Consider the following 25,654-nt stretch of genomic DNA (forward strand, 5'->3'; position numbering starts at 1 on the left):
AAATATATGGAAACACTCATTCACGCCCTCATTTCCTCACGCCTCTACTAATGCCCTCTTTACATGCCTCAGTGATGCCACCTTGTCCAGGCTTCAACTTGTGCAGAATGCAGCCGCAAGGCTTTTAACCAGGACAAGCCGTAGGTAGGTCTCACATCTCCCCCATTCTGGCGTCCTTACACTGGCTGCCAGTGAGACAGAGAATTAATTTTAAAATACTTTGAATTACTTTTAAAGCTCTGCGAGGCCTAGTCCCTCTATATCTCTGAACTCCTGAAGCCATATAACTCAGCAAGGCCACTCAGGTCATTGGACCAAGGACTCTTACTTGTCCCCCGAACCAGACTCAGAACGAAAGGTGAGTGGGCTTTCTCGTCCATAGCGCCAACACTGTGGAATCGCCTCCCCCTATGTATGAGATTGGCAGATTCAGTGTCTACTTTTCGCTTCTTAAAACCTATTTATTAAACAAGCTTTTTACTAATTTTATCCCACTTGGTCCTTTTTATTTGTTGCTTGATTGGTTTTAATTTTCGTTGTGTTATGTGCAGCGCACAGGCCTCCCTGAGGCATCCTCCCTGCCCATGGTACGGCATGGTAGGATTGCCTTTTTCCGCGGGAGGTTCTGGTGAGACGAAGGAGGTGCCCGGCCTGGAATCACCCCACAGGGCCTTAGACCTCCATGCACCGAAGGTCTCGCAATACTGCGGTGTAGCACTAAACTCTATTGCAGCGGATTGGGCGTGATCAACCATTCCGCGGGCAACGTTGCAGACAGAGTAGGAAGGCTGATCCGTGAGCGGCTCCTTCTGGGACGCGGGTCGGGTTCGTAATCGGCCTCGGCTGGGTCTACTGGGCGAGGGTGTATGATGTTGTCAGACCCGAAACACCCCACGACCCCAGTTAACATCACTGATGACGCGTCCCAGCGCATGCAGTAGTATGTATACTTGAACCTAAACCCCTGGCTCCCCCTGGCCAGTGACACTTGGGAATAGACTAGGTGACAACCAAGTATAGTTTGGTGACAAGCTGGAGAGACAGTTGACGGTCGGAGAGACGGCATCCGGTACGGGATGGGTTTTAGCACCCCAGCCTGGCTCTCTTGTTAGGGAGAAATCCACAAACGCTACGGATCAGCCTCCTGAAAATCTGCGTAAACATCGGCACGGCCTGTGGTCCTTCAGGCTAGAGCGAGGTGCTCGGCGCAGGTGAATGACGTGCAGCGCACAGGCCTCCCTGAGGCATCCTCCCTGCCCATGGTACGGCATGGTAGGATTGCCTTTTTCCGCGGGAGGTTCTGGTGAGAGGAAGGAGGTGCCCGGCCTGGAATCACCCCACAGGGCCTTAGACCTCCATGCACCGGAGGTCTCACAATACTGCGGTGTAGCACTAAACTCTATTGCAGCGGATTGGGCATGATCAACCCTTCCGCGGGCAACGTTGCAGACAGAGTAGGAAGGTTGATCCGTGAGCGGCTGCTTCTGGGACACGGGTCATGCAGTAGTATGTATACTTAAACCTGTGCGTGTTTCTGCACATGTTATTGTTGTGTTATTTACCTGTTGCAATTTATGCCGGTTTGATGTTGTTTTTAGCCTGCTTTTGTTTACCTGTTGGCTAAATTTGTTTCTAACCTGCTGTAAACCTGTTTTTATTTCCTGCTGTATGTAAAGCACTTTGTGATCTATGGATTTGAAAAGTGCTATATAAATAAAGTATTACTTACTTATGTATAGTGGACTACATAGTGAATCAAATTAACAGTTGAGAATTCGGACAGACACAAAAAATTGCGACACACTAAATAGTCCACTATTTCTGTCATAGGGACCGATTCCGAACAGGGCTATTGTGTCCAATCAACATTTCCTGGGTAAATAATAGGAGTATAGGAGTGTGTGTGTGTGTGTGTGTGTGTGTGTGTATGTGTGTGTGTGTATGTGTGTGTGTGTGTGTGTCTGTGTGTGTGTGAATTGTGCATGTGTATTTTTAGAAGTGTGTCTATGTTTGATATTGTGCATGTGTCAGATTGTGTGCATGCCGGTGCGCACGCACCCGTGTGTGTGTGTGTGTGTGTGTGTGTATAGCTATCTTAGTGGGGGATTTTTTTTTTTTTATACCTGGGAATGAGGACAATTTGGGAAAGTGAGGTCATTTAGGCTGGCCCTCACTTTCTCACACACCTTCAAAGGGCTGTTTGAAGGTTAAAGGATAATTCAGTTTTTTTTACAGTACAGTACTGACAGTACTGTATAAGCACAGTAGAGTGGTACCAGAGTGGTTTGGGTCTGCCTGTGATGTCTTTGCTAATATCCCCAATACACCTGACGCTGTTTTTGTTGACACCAGCCATAAGCAGGTGCTGATGCTAGAGGTAGGCTGTGTCTTTGACCTGTACATGGACCAGGCATTCCAAGACAAATATATAAAATACCAACCACTACTCGAGACCATCACAAGCCTAGGTTATGCCTGTAGATACAGTGTGCTTATATTTGGAAGCCTGGCACATGTACATAAATGCACCATGAGAGGCCTGCAGATTGCTGGCCTGACAAGGGCAAGAGCCAAACAAACTGTCAAATATTGCTCTGTCTCAGCAATTATTGGCAGTCTAGCAGTGTGGAGAAGGAGGTGCTATGTGTATCCATAAGTGCTCAGTATTAATTGACCCTGATATATTTGTTTCCCTGCTTATGAAATGTAATTTGTGGAACCAAATAAAGTATTTAAAATGTGTGTGTGTGTGTGTGTGTGTGTGTGTGTGTGTGTGTGTGTGTGTGTGTGTGTGTGTGTGTGTGTGTGTGTGTGAATTGTGCATGTGTATTTTTAGAAGTGTGTCTATGTTTGATATTGTGCATGTGTCAGATTGTGTGCATGCCGGTGCGCACGCACCCGTGTGTGTGTGTGTGTGTGTGTGTGTGTATAGCTATCTTAGTGGGGGATTTTTCTTTTTTAATACCTGGGAATGAGGACAATTTGGGAAAGTGAGGTAATTTAGGCTGGCCCTCACTTTCTCACACACCTTCAAAGGGCTGTTTGAAGGTTAAAGGATAATTAAGTTTTTTTTTTACAACCTGGATCTTATTTCCAGCTTTAAAGGCCCATTCCGTCGGTTCTGGCGAGAAATAAATGTGCACAAAGTGTTTATTATTGGCAATGAGTGAATGCGCCTTGACGTAACTTAAAAATGGCGACCAGGGGCGTTTCTCTCAGACCAGCCGTTCAGAACATACATGGAAAAACCGCAGTTTCGAAGTGGATAGCATCTCCCGCCACAGCTAGAGGATGTGACGTCTCGCGCGTTCACGAGCTTGTCTCTTGTCCTAGACGCTAACAGGAAATGGCTGAAGTAGCTTTTAACGTTAGGTTCGTCGCTAGCTGCTAGCTAAAGGAAACAACAACACAGACTCCAGAAAAAGTCCAGACTAAATAAATAAATATTTATCTAATGAAGCCCGTCTGGCCAGACAGCAGCAATGTGACCGACATCGGGGGGAAACTAGAGTCAGGACTGTGTTTTCGGTTCATGAAGGAAACTTGCTGCTTGTAGCTACTGTAATGTGGTTTTGACCAGATAACGTTAGCTGCTTGCTAATGGATTTTCAAGATTCAAGCTTTTTACTGTCACTCCGTAGTACAAGTATCTGACCACCTGGTCAGAAACTCTGCTAACATTACCGTCTTGTGTGAAGTAATGCAACCCTAACGTTACTACCGTTATGCTTATGGTCATGGAACATTATTGTTTGACTGCATTTAGCTGCGGTGGTGAGTCTGCCTGAACGTTAGCTTGATGCTATACGAGGCTAACTAATAGATTTAGCTATATTTATAGAAATTACCACCAGCCCCACTAATCAGAATCAGAATCAGAATCAGAAAGACTTTAATGATCCCCGGGGGGAAATTGGGACAAGTTACAGTTGCTCGTTCACATAACACAGATAGCATAAAATAAAATACACAGTAGTAGTGCGATAGTAATAAGCAGAATAAGAAGAAGAAGAAAGAACACAACATAGCATGGAATAAACAGTATAAACAGTATAAACAGTAAACAGTATTAAATGCAATAGGAGCAAAATAGTGGAGTACGTCTAAGTAAGCAATACGTAGAGTAAGTATACCTTACGTGCCAATTGTTTTTATTGCACACTGAACTTATATTATTCGGCTTGCCCCATACGTTACACGTGGCTCAGCCAGGCACTTTTCCAGTTAGCCTATCTTAATTGCACACTGAACTTATATTATTCAGCTTGCCCTATACGTTACACGTGGCTCAGCCAGGCACTTTTCCAGTTAGCCTATCGGCTGGCTCAGTCTCAGGGAGACTGAGCGTCTCCGAGGTGCTCTTTTAAGAGAGGCATTAAATAGACCAATGGCCACAGGCAGGAATGATTTCCTGTGCCTCTCCGTGTTGCATCTAGGAGGAATCAGTCTCTCACTGAATGTACTCCTGTGTTTGACTAGCACGCCGTGGAGTGGGTGCGAGTCATTGCTCATGATGGAGCGTAGCCTGGATAACGTTCTCTTCTCTGACACCGCAGTCAGAGAGCCCAGGTCCAGCCCCACAATGTCCCTGGCCTTACGGATCAATTTGTTAAGTCTGTTGGCATCCGCTGCCTTCAGCCTGCTGCCCCAGCACACAATAGCATAGAGGAAGGCACTAGCCACTACCGACTCATAGAACATCCTCAGCATGGTCTGGCAGACGTTGAAGGACCTCAGCCGTCTCAGAAAGTAGAGACGGCTTTGCCCCTTCTTGTAGAGTGCATCAAACTTCTTAGCCCAGTCTAGTTTATTGTCAATGTACACTCCAAGGTACTTGTAATCCTCCACTATGTCAACACTGACCCCGTGGATAGAAACAGGGGTCACCGGAGCCTTGACCCTCCTCAGGTCCACCACCAGCTCCTTTGTCTTTGACACGTTGAGCTGCAGGTGGTTCTGCTCACACCATGTGACAAAGTTGGCCACCACATCCCGATACTCATCGTCATCGCCATCTTTGATACATCCCACTATCGCAGAGTCGTCAGAGAACTTCTGAAGGTGGCAAGACTCTGTCTGGTAGGTGAAGTCCGTGGTGTAGATGGTGAAGAAGAAGGGAGAGAAGACCGTCCCCTGTGGTGCTCCCGTATTGCTGACCACTCTGTCTGACACACAGTTCTGCAGGCGCACATACTGTGGTCTGCCAGACAGGTAGTCCACAATCCAGGCCACCAGGGGGGCATCCACTCGCATCGCCGTCAGCTTCTCACCCAGTAAAGCCGGCCTGATGGTGTTGAACGCACTGGAGAAGTCGAAGAACATGACTCTCACAGTGCTGGCAGGGTTGTCAAGGTGGGCGTAGGCGCGGTTGGTCAGGTAGATGACCGCGTCCTCCACTCCCAGCCGGGGCTGGTAGGCGAACTGGAGGGGGTCAAGGGATGGTTTGACCATAGGCCTAAGCTGCTCCAGGACGAGTTTCTCCAGGGTCTTCATGATGTGGGACGTCAAAGCTACCGGCCTGTAGTCGTTGGAGCCACTGGGTCTTGGCTTTTTCGGTACAGGAACGATACAGGACATTTTCCTCATCACGGGGACCTTTTGGAGACTCAGGCTCTTGTTGAAGATCAGCTGTAGCACATCACACAGCTGGGGGGCACAGGCTTTGAGCACCATGGGGCTGACGCCATCCGGGCCAGCTGCTTTTCTCGTGTTTAGTCTCCTCAGCTGATTCTTCACCTGGTCCGCTGTGATGGTCAGCGTGGGTGGGGGGGGAGTGGCATCATCAGCTCTGAAGCCCTTCGGGGGGGGGGAGAGGGGGTGTGTGGCCTCGTCTCTGGGTGACGGGGTATGAGGGGGGGGGGAGGTGGGCCATCAGGGCCATCAGCCGGAGCCAGAGGGAGAGAGGGGGGGGGGAGAGCCGTGTGGCGGGGGCTGCTGTTAGAATGCTGCAGTCAGTAGAGTCGGGGGAGGGGGCCCCCGGGCCAGCTGTATCAAATCTATTGAAAAACAGATTCAATTCATTGGCCCGATCAACCCCCCCCCCCCTCCACCCCCCCGCTGCCAGCTTTGTTAAAGCCAGTAATAGCTTTCACACCCCTCCACACCTCTCTCATATTGTTCTGCTGGAGCTTCGCCTCTAGCTTCGACCTGTAGCACTCTTTCGCCACTCTGATGCTCCCTTTCAGCTCCACCTGGATGGCCCTGATCCCTTCTCTATCCCCCGACCTAAATGCTCTTTTCTTGGCGTTCAGGATGGCCTTGATGTCCTTAGTTACCCAGGGTTTATTGTTCGGGAAACATTTTATTTCCTTTGTGGGTATGTTGCAATCCACACAAAAATTTATGTAGTCCGTAATGCACTCTGTGATCCCATCATAACGTTACTGTCTTGTGTTGATAATGAATCTAACAGTCGGAAATATGCCTAACGTTAGCCTACTGTCTGTTATGCTTACGGTACATTGTTTGACTGTTCAGTTTGGACGGTACCGTACATACAGGGGGAGCAGGCTATTTCCTGGCTTGTGCTAACATGAGTATCCACTTCCCGCAGGCCGCAGCCAGCAGGCTCTGACTGCAGTTGGCTGCAGTTGGACTGCACATACTAGTAACGTTAGCTTGATGCTAATCGCGGCTAACTAATATTAATTTACATTTATAGAAATTACCACCAGCCCCACTAATAACGTTACCGTCTTGTGTGGATAATGAATTTAACAGTCGTAAATATGCCTAACGTTACTGTTATGCTTATGAAACATTGTTTGATTGTTCAGTTTGGTCAACTCCAGGCAGGCATTACACGGTACCATACATACAGGGGGAGCAGGCTATTTCCTGGCTTGTGCTAACATGAGTATCGACTTGCCCGCAGCCAACGCAAGCCAAAACACGACCAAACATGCCACAATAACGTCCCCTAAGGGACCGTTCGTTATTTAGAAGGGGGGGTCACTGGAGGGATTTGGTGTGCTCTGAAATAAAAAGCTGTGCCCCTTCCCTGATCAAAATATATTTTTCCTTGACCCTCCCCAAGTGATTTGAAAAATATGATTGACCCTCCCCAAACAATATTGTGGCGAGCTGTGGAAGAATGCGGACTGACACAGATATCTTACTTTTAACCAAACGTTTGCAGAAACTCCGGCCAGAGGTGATCGAACACACTAACAGTCTCAGTCGTGGTGGCTACATTGATAGTAAAACAAAACATTATCCTGGCCACACAAACATTGGCATTACCACATAATGCAATCAAAACATGAGCACAACATCACTAAACCACGTTTTTAACTGTACAGTAACAAGCTTCCCACAAGAACATGAACTCCCATAATCCTTTGCGCTTCTTAGAGCAGAACTGTCACCAATCAGAGCGACCGCCTCCTCCGGTCGCTACATTCTGCTATTTTCGCTTGTGAAACCATCTTCAGTCTGTGTATATCAATATTTGTGTTTAAATAGCAGTCAATGACTGATGGAAAAAAGTTAGCCGGTTCTATTATTGTGGCGGACTCTCCACTCTCTGTCCCCCCTCTCTCTCTCTCACTCCCTCAGCAGATCCCAGCATGCATTGGGCTAATAGCCTACATTTCGATGACAAATAGCATCCAAATTAGCCTAAATAGATAGAAAGGTAGATAGAAATAATGTTAACACAACATGCAATTGTAGAACATTTCAATATTGGACAAAATAAAATCTCGAAATCAAAACACAACCCTATGTGAAACATATATGTCATCCTGGTGGTATAAATATCCCTTGCAGACTTAACATAATTTAGGAGTAGAGTGAGCCGTAACTCGGTTCTACTGTGATTTCCTAAGACGACTTATCTGGCGCAAGGATGGAGCCCATATATATTTTGTGATGCCATGTCTGTTTGTTTGCTTGACTTTTCGTGCTGGAAATGTACTTCCATATTGTGGCACCTAGAGACCACAGCCACAGGTTCCAACGCTGTTAAGGCACACACACCAAGAAGGAAGCAGCTTAATATTAAAATAGGAATCTTTATTATCGACAAAAATATATATATATGTTTTAATTAAAACAGCTCATAACATCACAGCACAGGTTGGTTGACACTTGTTACATATCACCACGTCATGTTACATGTAAGGGCTCCCGCAGGATGGTGGTCTTACACAGTAAGTTATACAATCAAATCAAACTAATGTATCACAATGACGAAATAAACCATAACCAGCCAAGGCAGTGACGCACTAGTAGCAGCTACACAGCCGATCCCCTGCTCGGATCCCCCCCACTGCGCACACAGTGCTCACGCACGCTCAAGAAGCCCCTTGCACGGGTGGTACGCCAGCATATCACACACGTTTGTGGTCGGCCACTCATTACGAAAGACAACTCTGGGGCTCGCGCTCCCGAAAGAAAGCAGCAACAGTACACCAGCCTGTCACAGCCTCGCTGGTATGAACGTATAGGTTACCCCAGCGGTGCGTACAAAACCCCAGCCCTCCGTCAAGGCAAACAGAGCAGCCGTGGAATCACCAGAAAAGCGCCACTGATTCGCCAGATACTGTACACGCCTACTGTCTGGATAGGCCAAGCACAAAGATTGACAGATAAGACCGCCAAAGAGAAACAATGCACCGGGACATACCAAACAGTTTGGACAGGAGGGGTGTAAATGAAGCAACTCAGTAGTTGTTGAAGTCCGAAAAGCAAACATTACACACAAACAAAAAGTTTATATATTTTTATCTAATCAAAATTGTATACCCCTCCCCTGGACTCAAATTAAAGAGAGTGTACCCTCCCTCAAACTAAATTTAAAACAAGATTACCCTCCCCTATTTTCCTCCAGTGGCCCCTTCCCTAAATAACGAACGGTCCCTAATTCATCCAGAATCCTTCCTGGGCATCTCGAGGCTGATCTGACCGATAAATTGGCCAGGTTGCCGTTTTCAAGTGACTTTTATGAGTTAACGTTACAAAGCAACGAACACCTCTGCTGTTGCCAGGCAACTGCTTGTGCGCATGCGAGTATGGTGCCCGCGCGTCAGCTCGTTCACACGCTGCCTGCAGTTACACTAACGGCCACCGGCGTCAGTAATAGTGAGTATTGACGGATTGGGCCTTTAATTATGATTTTTTACTCACCCTGGAAAGTTTCTTTTTAAATCGATGCACCACATATAGCAGCCTGGAACAGTGTAATGCATGTATTTACGTCCTGTAAATAGCTTATTTTCTTACACGCAGCGGCTCATATCCTTATTATATGATACTGGCATAATGTGACTGGCTCTATTTACCTCTGCCAGCCTCCAGTGCTCTGTTTTCTATTCAGGGACTCACATCAGTGAGAGTTGTGAGCTCAGAGCAGTGGATCAATCCGCCGTGACAGTCCATGGCATGGTAAACACCGAAGGATGGCTGGATATTCATCTGATTTTGAGAATATAGATGATGCATTTGAATTCGATGGCCGCCTGTATATATTTGAGCTGGTCTGGACGAACGTCATTAGGATTATAAACTGAGGAACGGGAGCGTCTTTCTCTACCAATGACGGACAGCAAACAGAACCAGGCTGAACACACTGCACCAAGGTAAATACAGCGTTCATTTTCTCATCGTCTCTATGATATAATAAGGATATGAGCCACTGCCTGTCAGAAAATAAGCTATTTACAGGACATAAATACATGCATTACACATGCCCCTATTTCCTCTGTTCCATGCCGCTGCTTGGCGCATTATAACGTGGTGGATCGATTAAAAGAAAAAAAGAAAAAAAATCAGGGTGAGGTAAAAAGCATAATTAAAGCTGGAAATAAGGTCCACGTTGTAAAAAAACGTAATTCTCCTTTAAGACTTGGTTTTAGGTTAGAGTTGGGTTAAGGTTAGGGAATGCATTATGTCAATGAATGCCGCAGTCTAACTTCTTTCCACTTGCGATAGCTAAGCTCAGATAAGCAGCCTTCACATGGGACTGCTGCAAAACACCATGGTGTCCTCATAATACAGTTCAAAGAATAAAATGAATAAAATACATTTTCTTGCCTCTCTCTCTCTCGTCCCATCCCCTATGGGTATTCCGCATAAAAAGCTGACGACTTGTAGAATATGTCTCTGATATTAGAGGGTGAAATTCAGGCCAGCTGGGAGATTGGTCAGAGTTATACAATATGCTCTGTGTCTAAACTGTGCCGACAGCTTCTCATTACAACACAGGAAGCAGAAAGAAGGAGCAAGTGAGTCCCGGCTGGAGCAGAGCCAGCGCTGATGTCATCTGTGGGAACTGAAAACTCTGGAAACTTCACGTCTGCTGAAGGAACTTAATAAAACAAGGAAGAAGAACACACTTCCAAATGCATCCGAGTGGAAAACTGCAGTGCGGCAGTGGACACATGCACCCACACTAACAGGACACACACTCACAGAAACTCCCCAAACTTGTATACAAACCTTTAAACTAAAGCGGAAAACATGCTACTGTACAACGTCAAAGCCCTCGCCATATGCGCAGAGGGCAACGCCGCTGCTGGCGAGCCTGCCAGCACAGTTGGCGTGCAGCTCCCCTGAAAATGTGACTCTACACAGCTGACATGAACAGCGCAAGTATAATATAATGTAGATGGGGAGATAACAAGAGAAAGCAAAAGCTATTACCAAGCATTCTCTCCTTGCACCAACTTCTAGTCCTAGTGAAATCACACAATTGAGTCATTTTGCTGAGGACTCCCATGCAACCACCTCGTGAAGCTGACGTTAGGTCTAGCGGCCGTCGGCAAGGCTCCAAGTCGAGGTTAGCATTGTAGCATGTTTCCAGCATAACCGTTGTTGATGTAAATAAAGACAGATTCTGTGACTGTATGGCTGATTTCTCACCTCAAAATGTTTTCAGAACCACATTTCGGTGAACTATTTTTGTAATATGAAGAACCAGCATGTTTTTCCAGTTTGAAATACGAGGCTTTCGGAGGTGCTTTTGTCATATGGAAGTGGGCGTGATTTAATGGAAACTGGGTTGGGAAAACAATAGACGCATCCCGCACTCCCCTCTCTCCCCACACCAGGCTGCGGTTGCTCACCTGGCTGCGTTGGCGTCTCTCTTCAGGGCATCAAGGTGGAACAGCGAGGGCGCCAGGCACACAGCAATGTTGGTAGGAGTCATCTGGTTCTCCTCCACACAGGACACCACGTCACACAGGAAGAACAGCAGTGTCCGCAGAGCCTCCCTGTTCTCGTCTGGAAGAAGCAAGATGGCTGCCTGAGCCGCCACCAGCTGCTGGTCCTTGGGGAAATCTGGGGACAGAGGTGATGGGTTAAGATTGTAATCTGTTTACATGAACCGTCCATTGCATTCCGAAATGAGTTGGTGAATGAGAAGCTACAGATAATGATTATTTTCCCTCCATAATGGTTTCATTCCTAAAACCTGAATCTTCACCTCGCTTGAGTTTGACCTTGGGATCAAATTTTTTTTTTGCATTGACTGCAAAAAGTAGATTCCCATTTTGGCCTGAACATGCTTGCCCGGCCCGCCCTCCTTCTTTCCTTCAATCATTTGACAAAATCCAAGAAAATAATCATTTTCAAAAACACCACACAAAAGTCCTGGACGTGATTCCATGGTTCAGGTTACTTTGGCCTAAATAACATGATGACAGGTATCAAATGCAAAGGTTAACATTAATACATTTAAAATTGTCCACTAGTGATTTCACCATCAAGCCAGCCTTCATCATGTAGGAGTTGGTGCTGATCATCAGAAGTCAGGAACTAGTCAAACTGAACTGTACTGAAAGCGTACAGCTAACCATGTGTTGAATAAAAAGGCCTTTGTTTTTTCCCCCCTGCGCTCGATAGTTCCATGCTTCTCACACAGATGCCTGAACGGAGCATATATATATATATAAATATATATATATATATATATATAGAGAGAGAGAGAGAGAGAGAGAAAGAGAGAGAGAGATTGATATATGTGAGGTTTCCATACCAAATTTCAAGCTGAGAGAGAGGTTGTCATATCTGTATTACCTGATCAGCCCGTGACGTCAGTCAAGCCCTAGCGTGACGTCAGGCATGACATCAGTTGTCCTCAGTTCATGACGTCAGGCATGACGTCAGTCCTCCCTAGTATATATAACAAGGGTTCTACGTCACCCCCCACTCTGGAGGATCACAGCAGCAGCCGGCATCGCGGCTGTTCATTCCCCCTGAAACCATCCTCTGAAGCAGGGGCATCATGCAAGCCAACAATCTGAGGGGGCGAACTCTGGCGCCGCCAAAAAAAAATTGGGTGGTTGGAAGGCAGATTTAGAGGAATATCTCATTTTAAATTAACACCTTGGGTGCCATGGACGCCATATGGCGTCTTTTTATTAATCTCGCTTGGGTGCCATAGACGCCATTCGGCGTCTTTTTTCCGAAATTGCTTTTATTCAATTTTTAGATAGTTTAGGACCTTGGGCAAGTATTCAACATGAATCTCTACAAGAATCGGATGCGTAAATCAGCGCAATCTTGACGCGATGGAGTGCTGCCCCCCCCCTTTCTGCTTCAGGGCGCTGCCTTTCTTCTTGAGAGCGCGACAATCGCCATTCCTTCCTTGCCTTCCCTTCCTCTTGTCCGACTATTTCCTCTTGAGCATATCGATAGCATAGCGAGTATTTAGCGAGTATTTAGCATAGTCATTAGCGATAGATTATATTTAGATCAGTTTGTGAGATTGTGTGGTGAGTAGATTTGAGTGTTTGGCGTGTTTGGTGAGTGGTTTGTGTGTGTGTGTGTGTGTGGGAGATCGCGTGTGTTAGTTAGCGTTAGCAGTAGATTAGCTTGAGTTATTAGTTAGTAGTGTGATTGTGAAAAAAAAAAACAAAAAAAAACCCCCAAAAAATAAGTGTCGGTGTTGGTGTCGGTGTGTGTGTGTGTCTGTCTGTCTGTCTGTGTGTGTGTGTGTGTAGTTGTCTCTGTGTGTGTGTCTGTGTGTCTGTGTTAGTTCGTTTATAGCCAGGTGTAGCTGTAGATTAGCACCATGCCAAGGCGCAGACGGCCTAGGCCCGGAGCTGGCCAGCTAACATTAGAGCAGGCACTCTGCCGTGCCGTCAGGAAGAGAGATCTTCCAGAAACGGACTCGGAGGACCCCTCGTCTGATCCTTCGTCGGATCCTGCCGAATCCGACACGAGGGACGATGACTGGCATCCACCACCTCGTCATGCCCACCTGGATTCCAGCGAAGGTGAGATTAATCGATTTTCAAAAAATCATCTGATATTGAAAACGCATATCATGTAGGCTATCATATTTTTATAAACTCTCACTTTGACTACAGACTCTGACGAGTTTGATGAGGAGGAGGAGACTGATCTGGCGCCTCAGAGAGGCTCAGAGGAGGGGGATGTGGCGATGGCGTCTTCTTCAAGAGGTGAGAACCTATACTTTGCAGGAAATTCATGTCACGTATACAGCCAGCTACATCTATAATAATAATAATAAGCCTACTAATACCATGTAAAATATAAAATTTCAGAGTTGCAGCACAGCTCTGAGGAGGGGACTGACGATGAAGAGGCAGGTGCTCCCGCCTGCTTTCGTCGTGCCCGGGTGCAGTCCAGTGACGAAGGTGAGATATAAGCCATTTTAGAATTACAATTATTCATCTGATATTGAAAACATAAACTTTTTTCCCTCAAGAATGTATCATATTTTATAAACTCACTTTGACTACAGGGGAGGAGGAGGAGGAGGAGGAGGTGGAGGAGGAGGAGGTGGTGAAGGAGGAGGTGGTGACTGAGCGCGTGCAGGCATCTGCAGTTGGGAAGAGAGGGTCTTCAAGAGGTGAGAATCTATAGATACTTTACAGGAAATTCATGTCACGTATGCAGCCAGCTCATCTATAATAATAATATCAATTATTATTATTATTATTATTATTATTATTTTTGTCAACACAAGGCTTCTAATTATTGGAAAAAAGACAGCTTTTTTACATATCACAATTGTCTGAAGAAAAACCTTTTATTTCATTGTTTCAGCGGGCAAGTCTCGTCAGGAGGACTCTCCACGCTGGCGTACAATGCCAGACTGGAGCCCGACAGTCTTCCCCTTCACAGCAGTGCCAGGTCCCAGGAATGCGGCTGCATCACTCCAGTCGGACAAGCCGGCAGATTTCCTCGAGCTGTTCATCTGTGATGAGCTGCTGCAGATCATGGTTGAGCAGACCAACATCTATGCTCAACAGTGTATCGCCGTGCTGGATGAGCTGCACATGCCCTACACCCGGGTAAACGCCTGGCAACCGCTGTCTGTGGGAGAGCTGAAGCGTTTCCTGGGGCTACTCTTCCTGACTGGCCTTATCAAGAAGCCCAGGATTGCAGACTACTGGTCTCTTGATGTGGCGATGGAGACCCCATACTTCAGGAAGACAATGCCCCGCAACAGGTTCCAGCTGATCTGGCGCTTTCTCCATTTCTGTGACAATCAGAGGGTCGATGCCACCGACCGGCTCCACAAAGTGCGGCTCATCCTTGATTTGCTCCTCTCCAAGTTCAAGGAAATGTACCAGCCCTCACAAAACATTAGTGTGGATGAAGGGATGCTGTTGTGGAGGGGGAGGCTACGTTTCCGTGTGTACAATCCAGCAAAACCGATAAAGTACGGAATAAAGAGCTACATTCTGTGTGATTCAGAAAACGGGTATTGCTATGCAATGAAACCCTACTGTGGAATTCACAGCACACTACTGGACACCGTGCAGTTCCTCATTGCCGGCCTTGAGGGTTATGGCTACCGTCTCTGGATGGATAACTTTTACAACAGCGGGACCGTGAGCCGACGTCTCCTCAGCCTCCAGATGCACTCAGCTGGGACACTCCGCGTGAAGAGGGGCGAACCTGCGTCCATCCGGCAGGTGACCATGTCGGATCTGCGAGTAGGTGAACGACTCGCTCGTCATGATGATGGGGTGATGTTCCTGGCATGGCGGGACAAGCGGATCGTGAGGATGATCTCCACCCTCCACCAGGATGTTATGAAGACTGTGGCGGTAAAAGAGAAAGGGCAAAGTGAACGGGTCCTGCAGAGCAAGCCAGCATGTGTTGTAGAGTACAACCAGTACATGAGTGGGGTCGATCGACTTGACCAGAAGATCTCCTACTATCCATTTGTGAGGAAGACGTCCAAATGGAGCTCCAAGTTTGTGGTCTACCTCATGCAGATTGCAATGAGCAACGCGTTTACTGTGTACAGGAAATGCAATCCTACGTCCAGCTGCAAAGTGCTCAAAGACTTCACCCTGTCTGTGGTGAAATCGTGGACGGAGGCAACATCTGCTTGCCCCCCCCCTCCTCCTCCGGCAGACGAGCCACCTCCTCTTCCTCCAGGAAAGACACCAAGACACACACGCAAACGGTCAGCTTCAGTGAGGCAGAATGTGGACTTTGCGGGACATGTGCCACAGCCGGTGAAAGTCCCGCCCACCAAGAGCAAGGCAAATCGCAAATGTGCACACTGCGCAGCAAAGGGACACCGAAAAGAGACCAAATTTGTCTGCCCGCAATGTGACCATGTACCTCTCTGCCTCTACCCCTGCTTTTTTGAGTATCACTCACAGTGATTGTTGTATCTTTATACAACAATCACTGTGAGTGATACTCAAAAAGAGACTAGATAACAGTACTATTATTATTCTATAGTTATTTATAGATTATTATTATATATATTATTATATATTATTATATATATTATTATTATATATTATATTATTATTATATATTATTATATATAGATAGTTATTTATAGATTATTCTATCCTATTCTATAGTACTACAGTACTATAGACTCTATTCTATAGTACTACAGTACTATAGACTCGCCCCCACATCTCAAAGCAGCAGTTATAAAAGATCTGTATGTTTTGTGCTAACTCCACACAGGTCATCTGAATATGGCTGTCCGGACAGGGGGACGCCCCCAGAGAGGCCACGGCCCATTGTTTATAGTACAAGACAATAATATTTTCTATAACAGTGATGCTGATGTCATAACTGTCCTCAATGTCATAGGCTCGGATGATGTCATCGGTACAAGTGTCCAGTGATGTCAGCAGTGATGATGTCATTGCTCGTGACCTTTTTTGCCTCCAATATACAGCATGTGTTCATTTCCAACTCCTGTGAAGGTTCTTTTCAAGAAAATAAAACAATGCAGGAAATTTTGTGTTTGAATATTTTTATAATGTTACACAAAAAATGAAAGCTTAGAATGTGTAGTTTCATCCAGAAATTTTTTTTTTTGATATCTTCTTTCTTTGTGGAAATATGGACTTCAATATCCAGCATGACCCCATGAAAGTGAGCATTTTGATGTTAGACCAAGCTGTTTACTAATATTTGTAGAAAATAAACAAAACATTCTTTTGACATACTTTTTCCCGCAGGTAAACTAAACATCCTAACCTTTCATTTCAGCTATAGCATTTTGTTCAACTCAAAGCAGAATTCATTCTGTCGCCTTTCTAACATAAAGATGTGATTATCTCAGAAACTAATTTCAGCATGCTGTTTTCGGTCTAAAACACTCTTTTTCAGAGCGGTGTATTTCCAAAATGGAACGGTTTATAAACACAGTTTTTTTTTTTAATGAAACAGAAGGGTTCAAAGTTTCATTGAGGCTATTGGTTGTCCATATAAGAGGAACACAAAAAATGATATGGCTATATTAAAATGCATTGCGGCCTATGTGGCACAGTACAGCAACCTTTTGCCCAAGGGCCGTGGCACCCAAAGTGTTAACAGACTGAGCAGGTGTAACCATAAGGCTATTTTCCAAACTGCTCAGCCTAACTGGAAAGATCCATAATCACCAGACTAAGTATATTGCCACTGCCCAGGCTCAATGGACTTGACAGAAAAGGGAGACCACACGTTTCAAAGCAATGTAACACAATGTTTATTTTGGCTGGTATTGCCTTTTCAGAAGGTAGACATCTTTTCTCTTCCATTAGTCTCATCTAGTGTCCTCTAGAGCAGGGGTTCCCAACCTTTTTTGTGCCAAGGACTGGTAGATACATGGGAAAAAAAGTCACGGACCGGTTGTCAATTTTAATGGTTTTAGTTATATATAAAAATGTACTCACCAGGTGGCGACAAAGGGTAAATAACAGCCTTTTGTGTTGCACTGTATGTAGCCTATACAATATTTATGTTTTTGTTTTAACTACAAACATAACTAAACCTACCTCTCAAAAATCTGGGGGGGCAATTGCCCCCTCAGTTACAATGGGCATGACGCTTCTGCTCTGAAGCCATCATTTCACACTAGTCCAGTCGCCGCAAGACGCCATAAGTCACTAAGTCACCAAGGCTGAAGGCCAGGCCAAGTTGGGAAGCTGTCGGAGTCGCCGTAAAGACGCCAAGTTAAGGGCCAATTAACCTCTGGAAATTAGATCTTCCTTTTGGGGGATTCTCTCCAGCCCAAATGCCGCCCTCTCGCCTAAAGAGGAGCGTCATCTTACAATGGAGTCATACGCCAAAGTACTTGCCATGCACGCCACTTGCTAAATAAAGTCCCTTGTTACCTTACCGACCGGTCTCTCATGATTGAAGTGAGGTTTCCATACCAAATTTCAAGCTGAGAGAGGTCGTCATATCTGTATTACCTGATCAGCCCGTGACGTCAGTCAAGCCCTAGCGTGACGTCAGGCATGACATCAGTTGTCCTCAGTTCATGACGTCAGGCATGACGTCAGTCCTCCCTAGTATATATAGCAAGGGTTCTACGTCACCCCCCACTCTGGAGGATCACAGCAGCAGCCGGCATCGCGGCTGTTCATTCCCCCTGAAACCATCCTCTGAAGCCATCATTTCACCCCACCCACCTCCCCAGTCCACCACCAACGAGTCTTGACTCCTGGGTCGCCATCTTACAATGGTGTCATATGCCAAAGTACTTGCCATGCACGCCACTTGCTAAATAAAGTCCCTTGTTAAACCTTACCGACCGGTCTCTCATGATTGAAATATATATGTATATATATATATATATATATAGATATAGATATAGATATTACATATAAAACTCATATGAGCACTGGCAACAGAGTTTAATGTTTGAAGCGCTTTCAACAACAGATTGATTTAGAGATTTGCTGTCGGCCAGCAGAGTGGGGTCAGGACACATCACATGCATCAAAATGAATTACTACCATTGTTTTTTTTTTAGCAATGCTTTTGTGGTCCATGAGGTACACAACGACAGAGATAAAAAATTGTGGTATTTTTATAGCCAGGAGCGATCTGTAAGCGAAAACTGGGTCACAATAGAGCATCATTTTCACAAGCATTTTCACTTCAACTTGCCGACTCAAGAAAACACTGCTATCAAGAAGAGAGAGAGAGAGAGACAGAGAGAGAGAGAGACAGATAGAGAGAGAGAGAGAGAATTGGAGGTTTCAGCTAAAATGTGAAAAATATTTAGAAGCAGTTCAAATGCATGCAGAGTCAATGGAAACAGACGGACGGAGCGCCTCCCTTGGCTCTAGGTGCGAAGAGATGTTAACTCAGCTGACATTTTTCAACTTGAGCAAGACATTCACCTGCTGAGCTTCAAGCAGGACTCTATCCAGGTGCCTGGTACTTACAGCGGGCAAAAAAGTCACATGGGGTATTGACAATACACCGACATCTGAAAAGTCACATGGGGTATTGACAATACACTGACATCTGAAAAGTCACAGGGGTATTGACAATACACTGACATCTGAAAAGTCACATGGGGTATTGACAATACACCGACATCTGCACAAAAACTTTATAAAAGTGACATGGGGTATTGACAATACACCGACATCTGCACAAAAACTTTATAAAAGTGACATGGGGTATTGACAATACACTGACATCTGAAAAGTCACATGGGGTATTGACAATACACTGACATCTGTACAAAAACTTGATAAAATGCACATTGTCATTTTTCTGGCTGCCAAGTCTGGTGCTGAAACATGATGAAACATACTGTACATCCACATGTCTCATAATTCTTCACTTTTTAAAAGCAACTACTAAGCCCCAAACCCAAATCTGTGTCAAGCCTGACATTTAAGGGTAAGAAGGACACCACTGAAGTTGCCATCAGATGATTTTTCTACCGTTTGTTCCCGTTCAGGGTGATTCTACATTTTCAACGGCTACCTACACACGGCCTGTAACACAGATGTACAATTGACTCTGAGAAATTGTAACCCGTAACTATCTTTAATTACACTTCATGTTTCCTGTATGTTGGGGCTATATGTTGGGGATATTGAATGTGCCCCAGGTGGTGACATAATCTGGTACGAAAGATCAACCAATAGCAGATAGCCATTTCATTCACATGCGTTTTACCAATGTCAGGCTTTACATAGGTTTGGGTTTGGGGTTTAGTTACATACAAAAACGTCAAGGATAAATATTTTCATCAGATTTCGCTGCTTACTGTTCAAGGCAAGTGGTGAAAAAACGTCTGTGATTAAAGCAAAACTTTGAACACAGAGTTAGCGTCCACATCGTGGCGGGAGTGTGACTTACATTGGTAGATGTGGAGGAAAGACTCGCACAGCCTGCTGGTGAAGATGGGCTCAGGGAGGTCTCTGAAGTATTGCTTCACCATATCGGCCACGTCAAATGCAGACTGCCCTGCGAAGGACACGCCCCCCGGGTCCGACTCCACCAGCTCACGCAGGTACTGGATACGAGACTTCACCCCCGACTTCCTGAATAGACCCACCTGAGAGAGAGGGAGGCTGATTACTCAAAACTTTGTGGATGAGTACAGTAATATTACTACTACTACTACTTCTATTAATAATAATAATAATAATAATAGCCTAATCATAATAATTATAACGATAATGATGATAATAATGATAATATTAGTAATAATAGTAAATTAATAGAAATACATACAATACATATCAAATATTAAAATATATTATTTTAACAAAAATAGAAACGTTAAATAAAAGTATTGCTTTTTGCACTTTATATGTGATTCTGTGCAAAAGTCTTAGACACATGTAAAAAAAATCGATAAAGCAAACATACTTTCAAGAATAATTAAATGAAAATGTCTAAATATAAAAATATAAACTAGAATGACCGCACTGCGGATATATGCCTCCGCCAACAAGTGAGCAGTCTGTCCAGACTTTGACGTTTGAGCTAAATGTGAAGAAATGTTGTCAAGGTTTTACTGATAATCCAAAAAGGTTCATAGTGTCTATACTTTACTTAGATTGATAGGTTTTCTTTTATATCAGACACAGGTTTGTGTTCCTACCTGACATGTTTCGACGGTAATACTTCCGTCTTCTTCAGAGGTGTCACTAGATGGTGTGTGACGTGTCTTTAACAGCTGATGTTGTTTACAGAGGCGTGATCGTCCTGTCAGATTTGACAGGACGACCACGCCCCTCGCTGTCATTTCGCCGTTTGAGAACGCTGCTCCAGGTGGTGGAAAGCATGTAAGCCCCCTCGTCCCGGTTCATCGTCGTTTGCGCCCGCTTCCTGATCTCCACTGCCTCCATAATCCAGCGCTGGTGTTTGTTGTCCTGGGTGCGGATGACTTTGGCCTTATCCCAGTCCATAATGTGGTTCTCCCTTTTGCAGTGATCTGTGATTGCTGATTTGAGATTTTCTTGTAGTGCCTGTTCCTTTATAGCCCGTGTCTGCCTTTTTGTTGTCTCCTTCTCACATTCCTTTTGGTGCTCTTTTTTGCGGGTGATGAATGACCGTCCTGTTTCTCCTATGTATGATTTATTGCATGATTGACATGGTATCTCATAGATGACGTTACATTTTTTGTTTGGGTCGATTTTGTCTTTTGGGTGCACTAGCAGTTGTCTGAGTTTTATGTGTGGTTTGACTGGTGTACTGATGTGACGTTTGCTCATGGCTCTCTGTATGCGTTCAGTGATGCCTCTGATGTATGGTAGTGTGACCGCCCCTATGTTTTCTGTTTTATTGTCCGGTTTCTTTTTTCCTGTACGGGTGTGTTGTCTTTGTTTGACTTGCTGTTTTCCCTTTTCTATGGCCCAGTTTGGGTAGTGGCAGGTTTTGAGAGCGTTGTGGATGTGTTGTTCCTCTTGTTTTTTGTCCTCTTCCTCCGTTATAATGCTGGCGCGGTCGTACAGTGTCTACAAGAAAATCTCAAATCAGCAATCACAGATCACTGCAAAAGGGAGAACCACATTATGGACTGGGATAAGGCCAAAGTCATCCGCACCCAGGACAACAAACACCAGCGCTGGATTATGGAGGCAGTGGAGATCAGGAAGCGGGCGCAAACGACGATGAACCGGGACGAGGGGGCTTACATGCTTTCCACCACCTGGAGCAGCGTTCTCAAACGGCGAAATGACAGCGAGGGGCGTGGTCGTCCTGTCAAATCTGACAGGACGATCACGCCTCTGTAAACAACATCAGCTGTTAAAGACACGTCACACACCATCTAGTGACACCTCTGAAGAAGACGGAAGTATTACCGTCGAAACATGTCAGGTAGGAACACAAACCTGTGTCTGATATAAAAGAAAACCTATCAATCTAAGGTTTTACTGAGATATGGCGTTAAAGAGCTTGAAAATACCGTTTGTGAGGTCACAGTGACCTTGACCTTTGACCACCAAGATGTAATCAGTTCATTCTTGAGTCCAAGTGGACGTTTGAGGCAAATTATATAAAATTCCGTCAAGGCGTTCCTGAGATATCACGTTAACGAGCATGAAACGAGCAGTCGTGATGTCACAGTAACCTTGAACTTTGACCACCAAAACCTGAGATATGGCATTAAGGAGCTTGAAAATGGCTTTTGAGAGGTCACAGTGAGCTTGACCTTTGACCTTTGATCACCAAAATCTAATCAGTTCATCCTTGCGTCCAAGTCGACGTTTGATCCAAATTGGAAGAAATTCCGTCAAGCTGTTCCTGAGATATCGCGTTAACAAACTTGGGAATGGCGTTCGTGAGGTCACAGTGACCTTGAACTTTGACCACCAAAATCTAACCAGTTCATCCTTGAGTCCAAGTCGACGTTTGAGGTAAATTTGATGAAATTCCGTCAAGGCGTTCCTCAGATATCGTGTTAACGAACATCGGACATACGTACGTAGGGACGGACAAACCGAATCCATAATGCCTCCGGTCTGGCTATCGCCGGCGGATATACTAAGACACACTAATACAGAGAACAAATAAATAAGCTATAAATTTACTTTATAAACATACACATTTATATAAATATCTAGACTTTTGCATATTACTGTACAGTGGTGGCTCCTGAGCTTGAAAGCAAGGGAGGACTTTGGTCGCCAGCGACCAAAACGTCCCAAAAAATTTAGACTGTTGTGATGTCATTATTCAGTTTTAACCATCAATAATTGTTCCTTTTCTCATTTCTCATATTATTAGCTTAGTTACTGTTCAATACATGTTCAATGCAGATTGATTAAACATTCTGCATTATTTAAACAAACAAATAAGATGGATTCAACAGCTGTCATCTGGTGCATTTTAGGCCCAGGAGAAACAGAGTTGATCTGGGAATAATTTCTGGCTGAGCAATGCAATGCACCTCAAAATAAAGTAAGCTATTTACAGTTAGTTTGTCAGTAAAAGGTTTGATGAATAAATAAATCAAAACCACTCCACTACTGTACTGGTGACAGTAGCTGTCGTAAAGACAGGGCGAGTGACTATCAGCTACTGTCATCAACTTGGCTGGTAACTAAAACAATTGAGGACAGCTGGGACCGTGTGTGATGTGTTTATACTAGGGCGTGTATCTCAACAATATAGCACTAATTCTATATGATTTAATCAATCTCAGATAGGTGCAATTTAGTTTAATTCAATTAAATGTACCATAAAACTTCTAATAGGGGCCCTCTCCCCAATTGCCGCCGAGTCTCCAATAACCGCAGGGGGTCAAACTCAATTTTGCACATAAGCGCCGGTCTTCCATTAACAGCCGGGAGCGGTTATTAGAGTAAATATGTTTTTTCTCCCCCATTAGCCTACGGTATGTTTTTGTGTTGACTGAATTCAGTCACTTACGGTAATGACGTGTGTTTTGGAGGAAGTCAGGCGGAAGTCAGTCATGCTCTTTCTCCCGCTGTCAGACAGTTTTATATTTTATTCGGACATGTATTGGAAACTTGTCTTGGCGTCTACGTATTTGGTAAGTCTGCTTGTTTGTCTAGTAGTGCTGCAGTGCTGTTTCGTTAGCGTTAGTTTGGTAGCTAATGTTAGCGTGCGTTCTACAATGACGTTGCTATGACTTTCCAATGAAACACTAGTCTCGCTGGTCAGTGTCCCCTCCCTACTCACGGAAGGGAGAGGAGGCTGGCCATGGCCTGGCCAGCGAGACTAATGAAAGACAAACAACTGAATGTGTGAGCGCTAGGCTAATGTTAGTTGTTTAAAATATGGTATTGTGGTGACTGCGCACACTAAGGAGATTGACAGTCTAATTCACTACACTACCCAGCGGTGACGTCAGGGGGGACGTTGTTACCGGTATTTAAACCGGAAAGTTGGAATGAATGTTGTGTTGTCAGAGTGAGTGCAGAGTGTGCAATAAAGCACTCGGTTTTTACTTGCATCCAAACCAAGCGCTTCCCTCTCTATTCCTGCTGCTGGATTCTACTTTATATTACCTGGATTACTACAGTATGGCTGTTTGGCAGAGGGATTAAGAGGAGAGCAATGAACTGATACTGTAACGTACTGGTAGTTGGATGATGATGATGGTGATGAAGGCAATACTAGGCAGTACAATACTAGGCATGTTCAAAAATCAAAACTGCCTGTACCTACCCTCTTGTGTGTACTAAGTACTATCTCACTGGTTTAAATAAGCAATTTGATACTTTCCATTTGTGCTGACCAGAAATTCTGTGCAAAAAATAATACCGTAATCGCCTGGGTCGATTTCATGCAATAAAGAAATAACCGCATGACTCCAATTGCCGCCTGGTCTGCTTTAACCACCTGGGGTCAGACTCGATTTAGCATAATAAACGCCCGGGCCCTTATTTGAAGTTTTACGGTATTATTATTTATTATCATTGTTTATTATTGTTACTATTATTACTACATCATAATTTATGATGTGGTATGTATTTCCTACTAGAATGGTTTAATGCAGCTCATTGGTTATTGTCGTCTTTGAATTATAATACATTTATTTTGCATAACAGTATTAATGCTGATGTGGTGAAATACTGTGACTTATAGTGACAATCACAGCCTGAAATCACTAAGGCAGTAAGCTCCTTGGGAAGATACTAGTAGCATTCTGCACTGGCCAGACTGGGTGTCCAACTAGCTGCTAGTTTACAAAGACAGTTGTTTTTGATAAGTATTGAGATAGCTGCTAGCTTCTGGCTGTCAAGTTGGCTGCCAAGTAGCCCCATAACGTGATGCCGCATTATACTGTACTTACTGTACAGTAAAGCGGCACCACACAGCGTTAGAATCCTCAATAGGTGGGCTAGGCTGTTCAAAAAGCTCTCCTACTCGTATCCGACCTCCGATTGCAGATCCGAAGATATGATCGTCCGCCCAGTGAAGCCAGTAATTTAGCCGGAACACCAGCGCTGTTAAAATGATACTGCTTGCGTGAAACAACCGTTTAGAAGCAGTCTTTGCACAGCCTGTGCCGTATTGAGGACAGGAGAAGTGCTCGCCGGTTATGGGGCTAGCTGCCAAGATGCTCTAGCTAGGCAGAGCTGCCAAGTCTCACCCATTGAGAGTGAGAGTCACGCAATTTAACCTCTTCACACGCGCACACGCCACACTTGCTATTTCACACGCTCATAAATGTTTCCCTCTCACTTCTTATATTTCCATAACTCGCTGCTTGCGGCTTGCCGTAGTTCGAGTCTGTCACAGGGTGAGCCCGCCCTATTCTGCCTCTGATTGGTTGACCGATATTCTTACCCTAACTTTAACCAATCATCAGTCCCCCCTGCCTACATCTAACCAACCAACGCAAAAGCAACCACGAGTACCAACCAATTAGAGGCAGAGTAGAGCGGGTCATGGCGTCACTATACCAGGAAGAGAATCTGAAAAGTTCCGAAAACGCGCGAGAGAAAGAAGACGTTGAAAAGATTCTGTCAGGTGAAATGCCGTGACTCTCAACCGAAGCAGCAGGTCAAACGGTAGGTAACCACCTCATTTTGATCATACAAAATACGTTATTTTTATAGAATAAAATGCCTTCTAGCCAGTCCAGGCAGGAGTGAGGCTGCTGGTGACAGTCCTGGTGAACAGCGTGGCACATTGCTGCTGTGGGTTTAACAACAAACAACCGTGACAAGCAGTGTTCATTAAAATCATCACGTATTTGCATGTGTGAGCTAATTGATACTTACTATGAGCTAAGGGGATTTACATTAACTGCACACTTGGATTTTTGTCTGTTTGAAAGATGTCAGGCAAGAAGAAGCAGCAGAGAGATCTGCTGTCATTCTGGCAGACAATTGGACTCGAGTCATAGGGACTCGGACTCGAGTCGCAAATTTGACGACTTCCGACTCGACTCGGACTTGGAAGGTAAATACTTGAAACTCGACTCGGACTTGGGAGAAAATGACTCGAAACTCGACTCGGACTTGTGACAAGATCA

At 44.9% G+C, this 25,654-nt stretch overlaps 1 protein-coding gene across 1 annotated transcript in view; it reads right to left on the reverse strand.

Moving 5' to 3' along the window:
* Nucleotides 1–25,654, reverse strand: part of LOC310776174 (rho GTPase-activating protein 7) — a gene marked incomplete at both ends in the record, with an annotated part of 178,808 nt that overhangs the window by 46,971 nt on the left and 106,183 nt on the right. Inside the window, 2 exons of the mRNA XM_083636356.1 lie at nt 11,067–11,280; nt 19,552–19,750. Of these exons, the coding sequence (XP_083492482.1) occupies nt 11,067–11,280; nt 19,552–19,750 (413 nt within the window). The remainder of the gene's footprint in view (nt 1–11,066; nt 11,281–19,551; nt 19,751–25,654) is intronic.

The sequence above is a fragment of the Poromitra crassiceps genome (genome assembly GCF_964638095.1).
Source record: "Poromitra crassiceps genome assembly, chromosome: 1".
NCBI classification, from domain to species: domain Eukaryota; kingdom Metazoa; phylum Chordata; class Actinopteri; order Beryciformes; family Melamphaidae; genus Poromitra; species Poromitra crassiceps.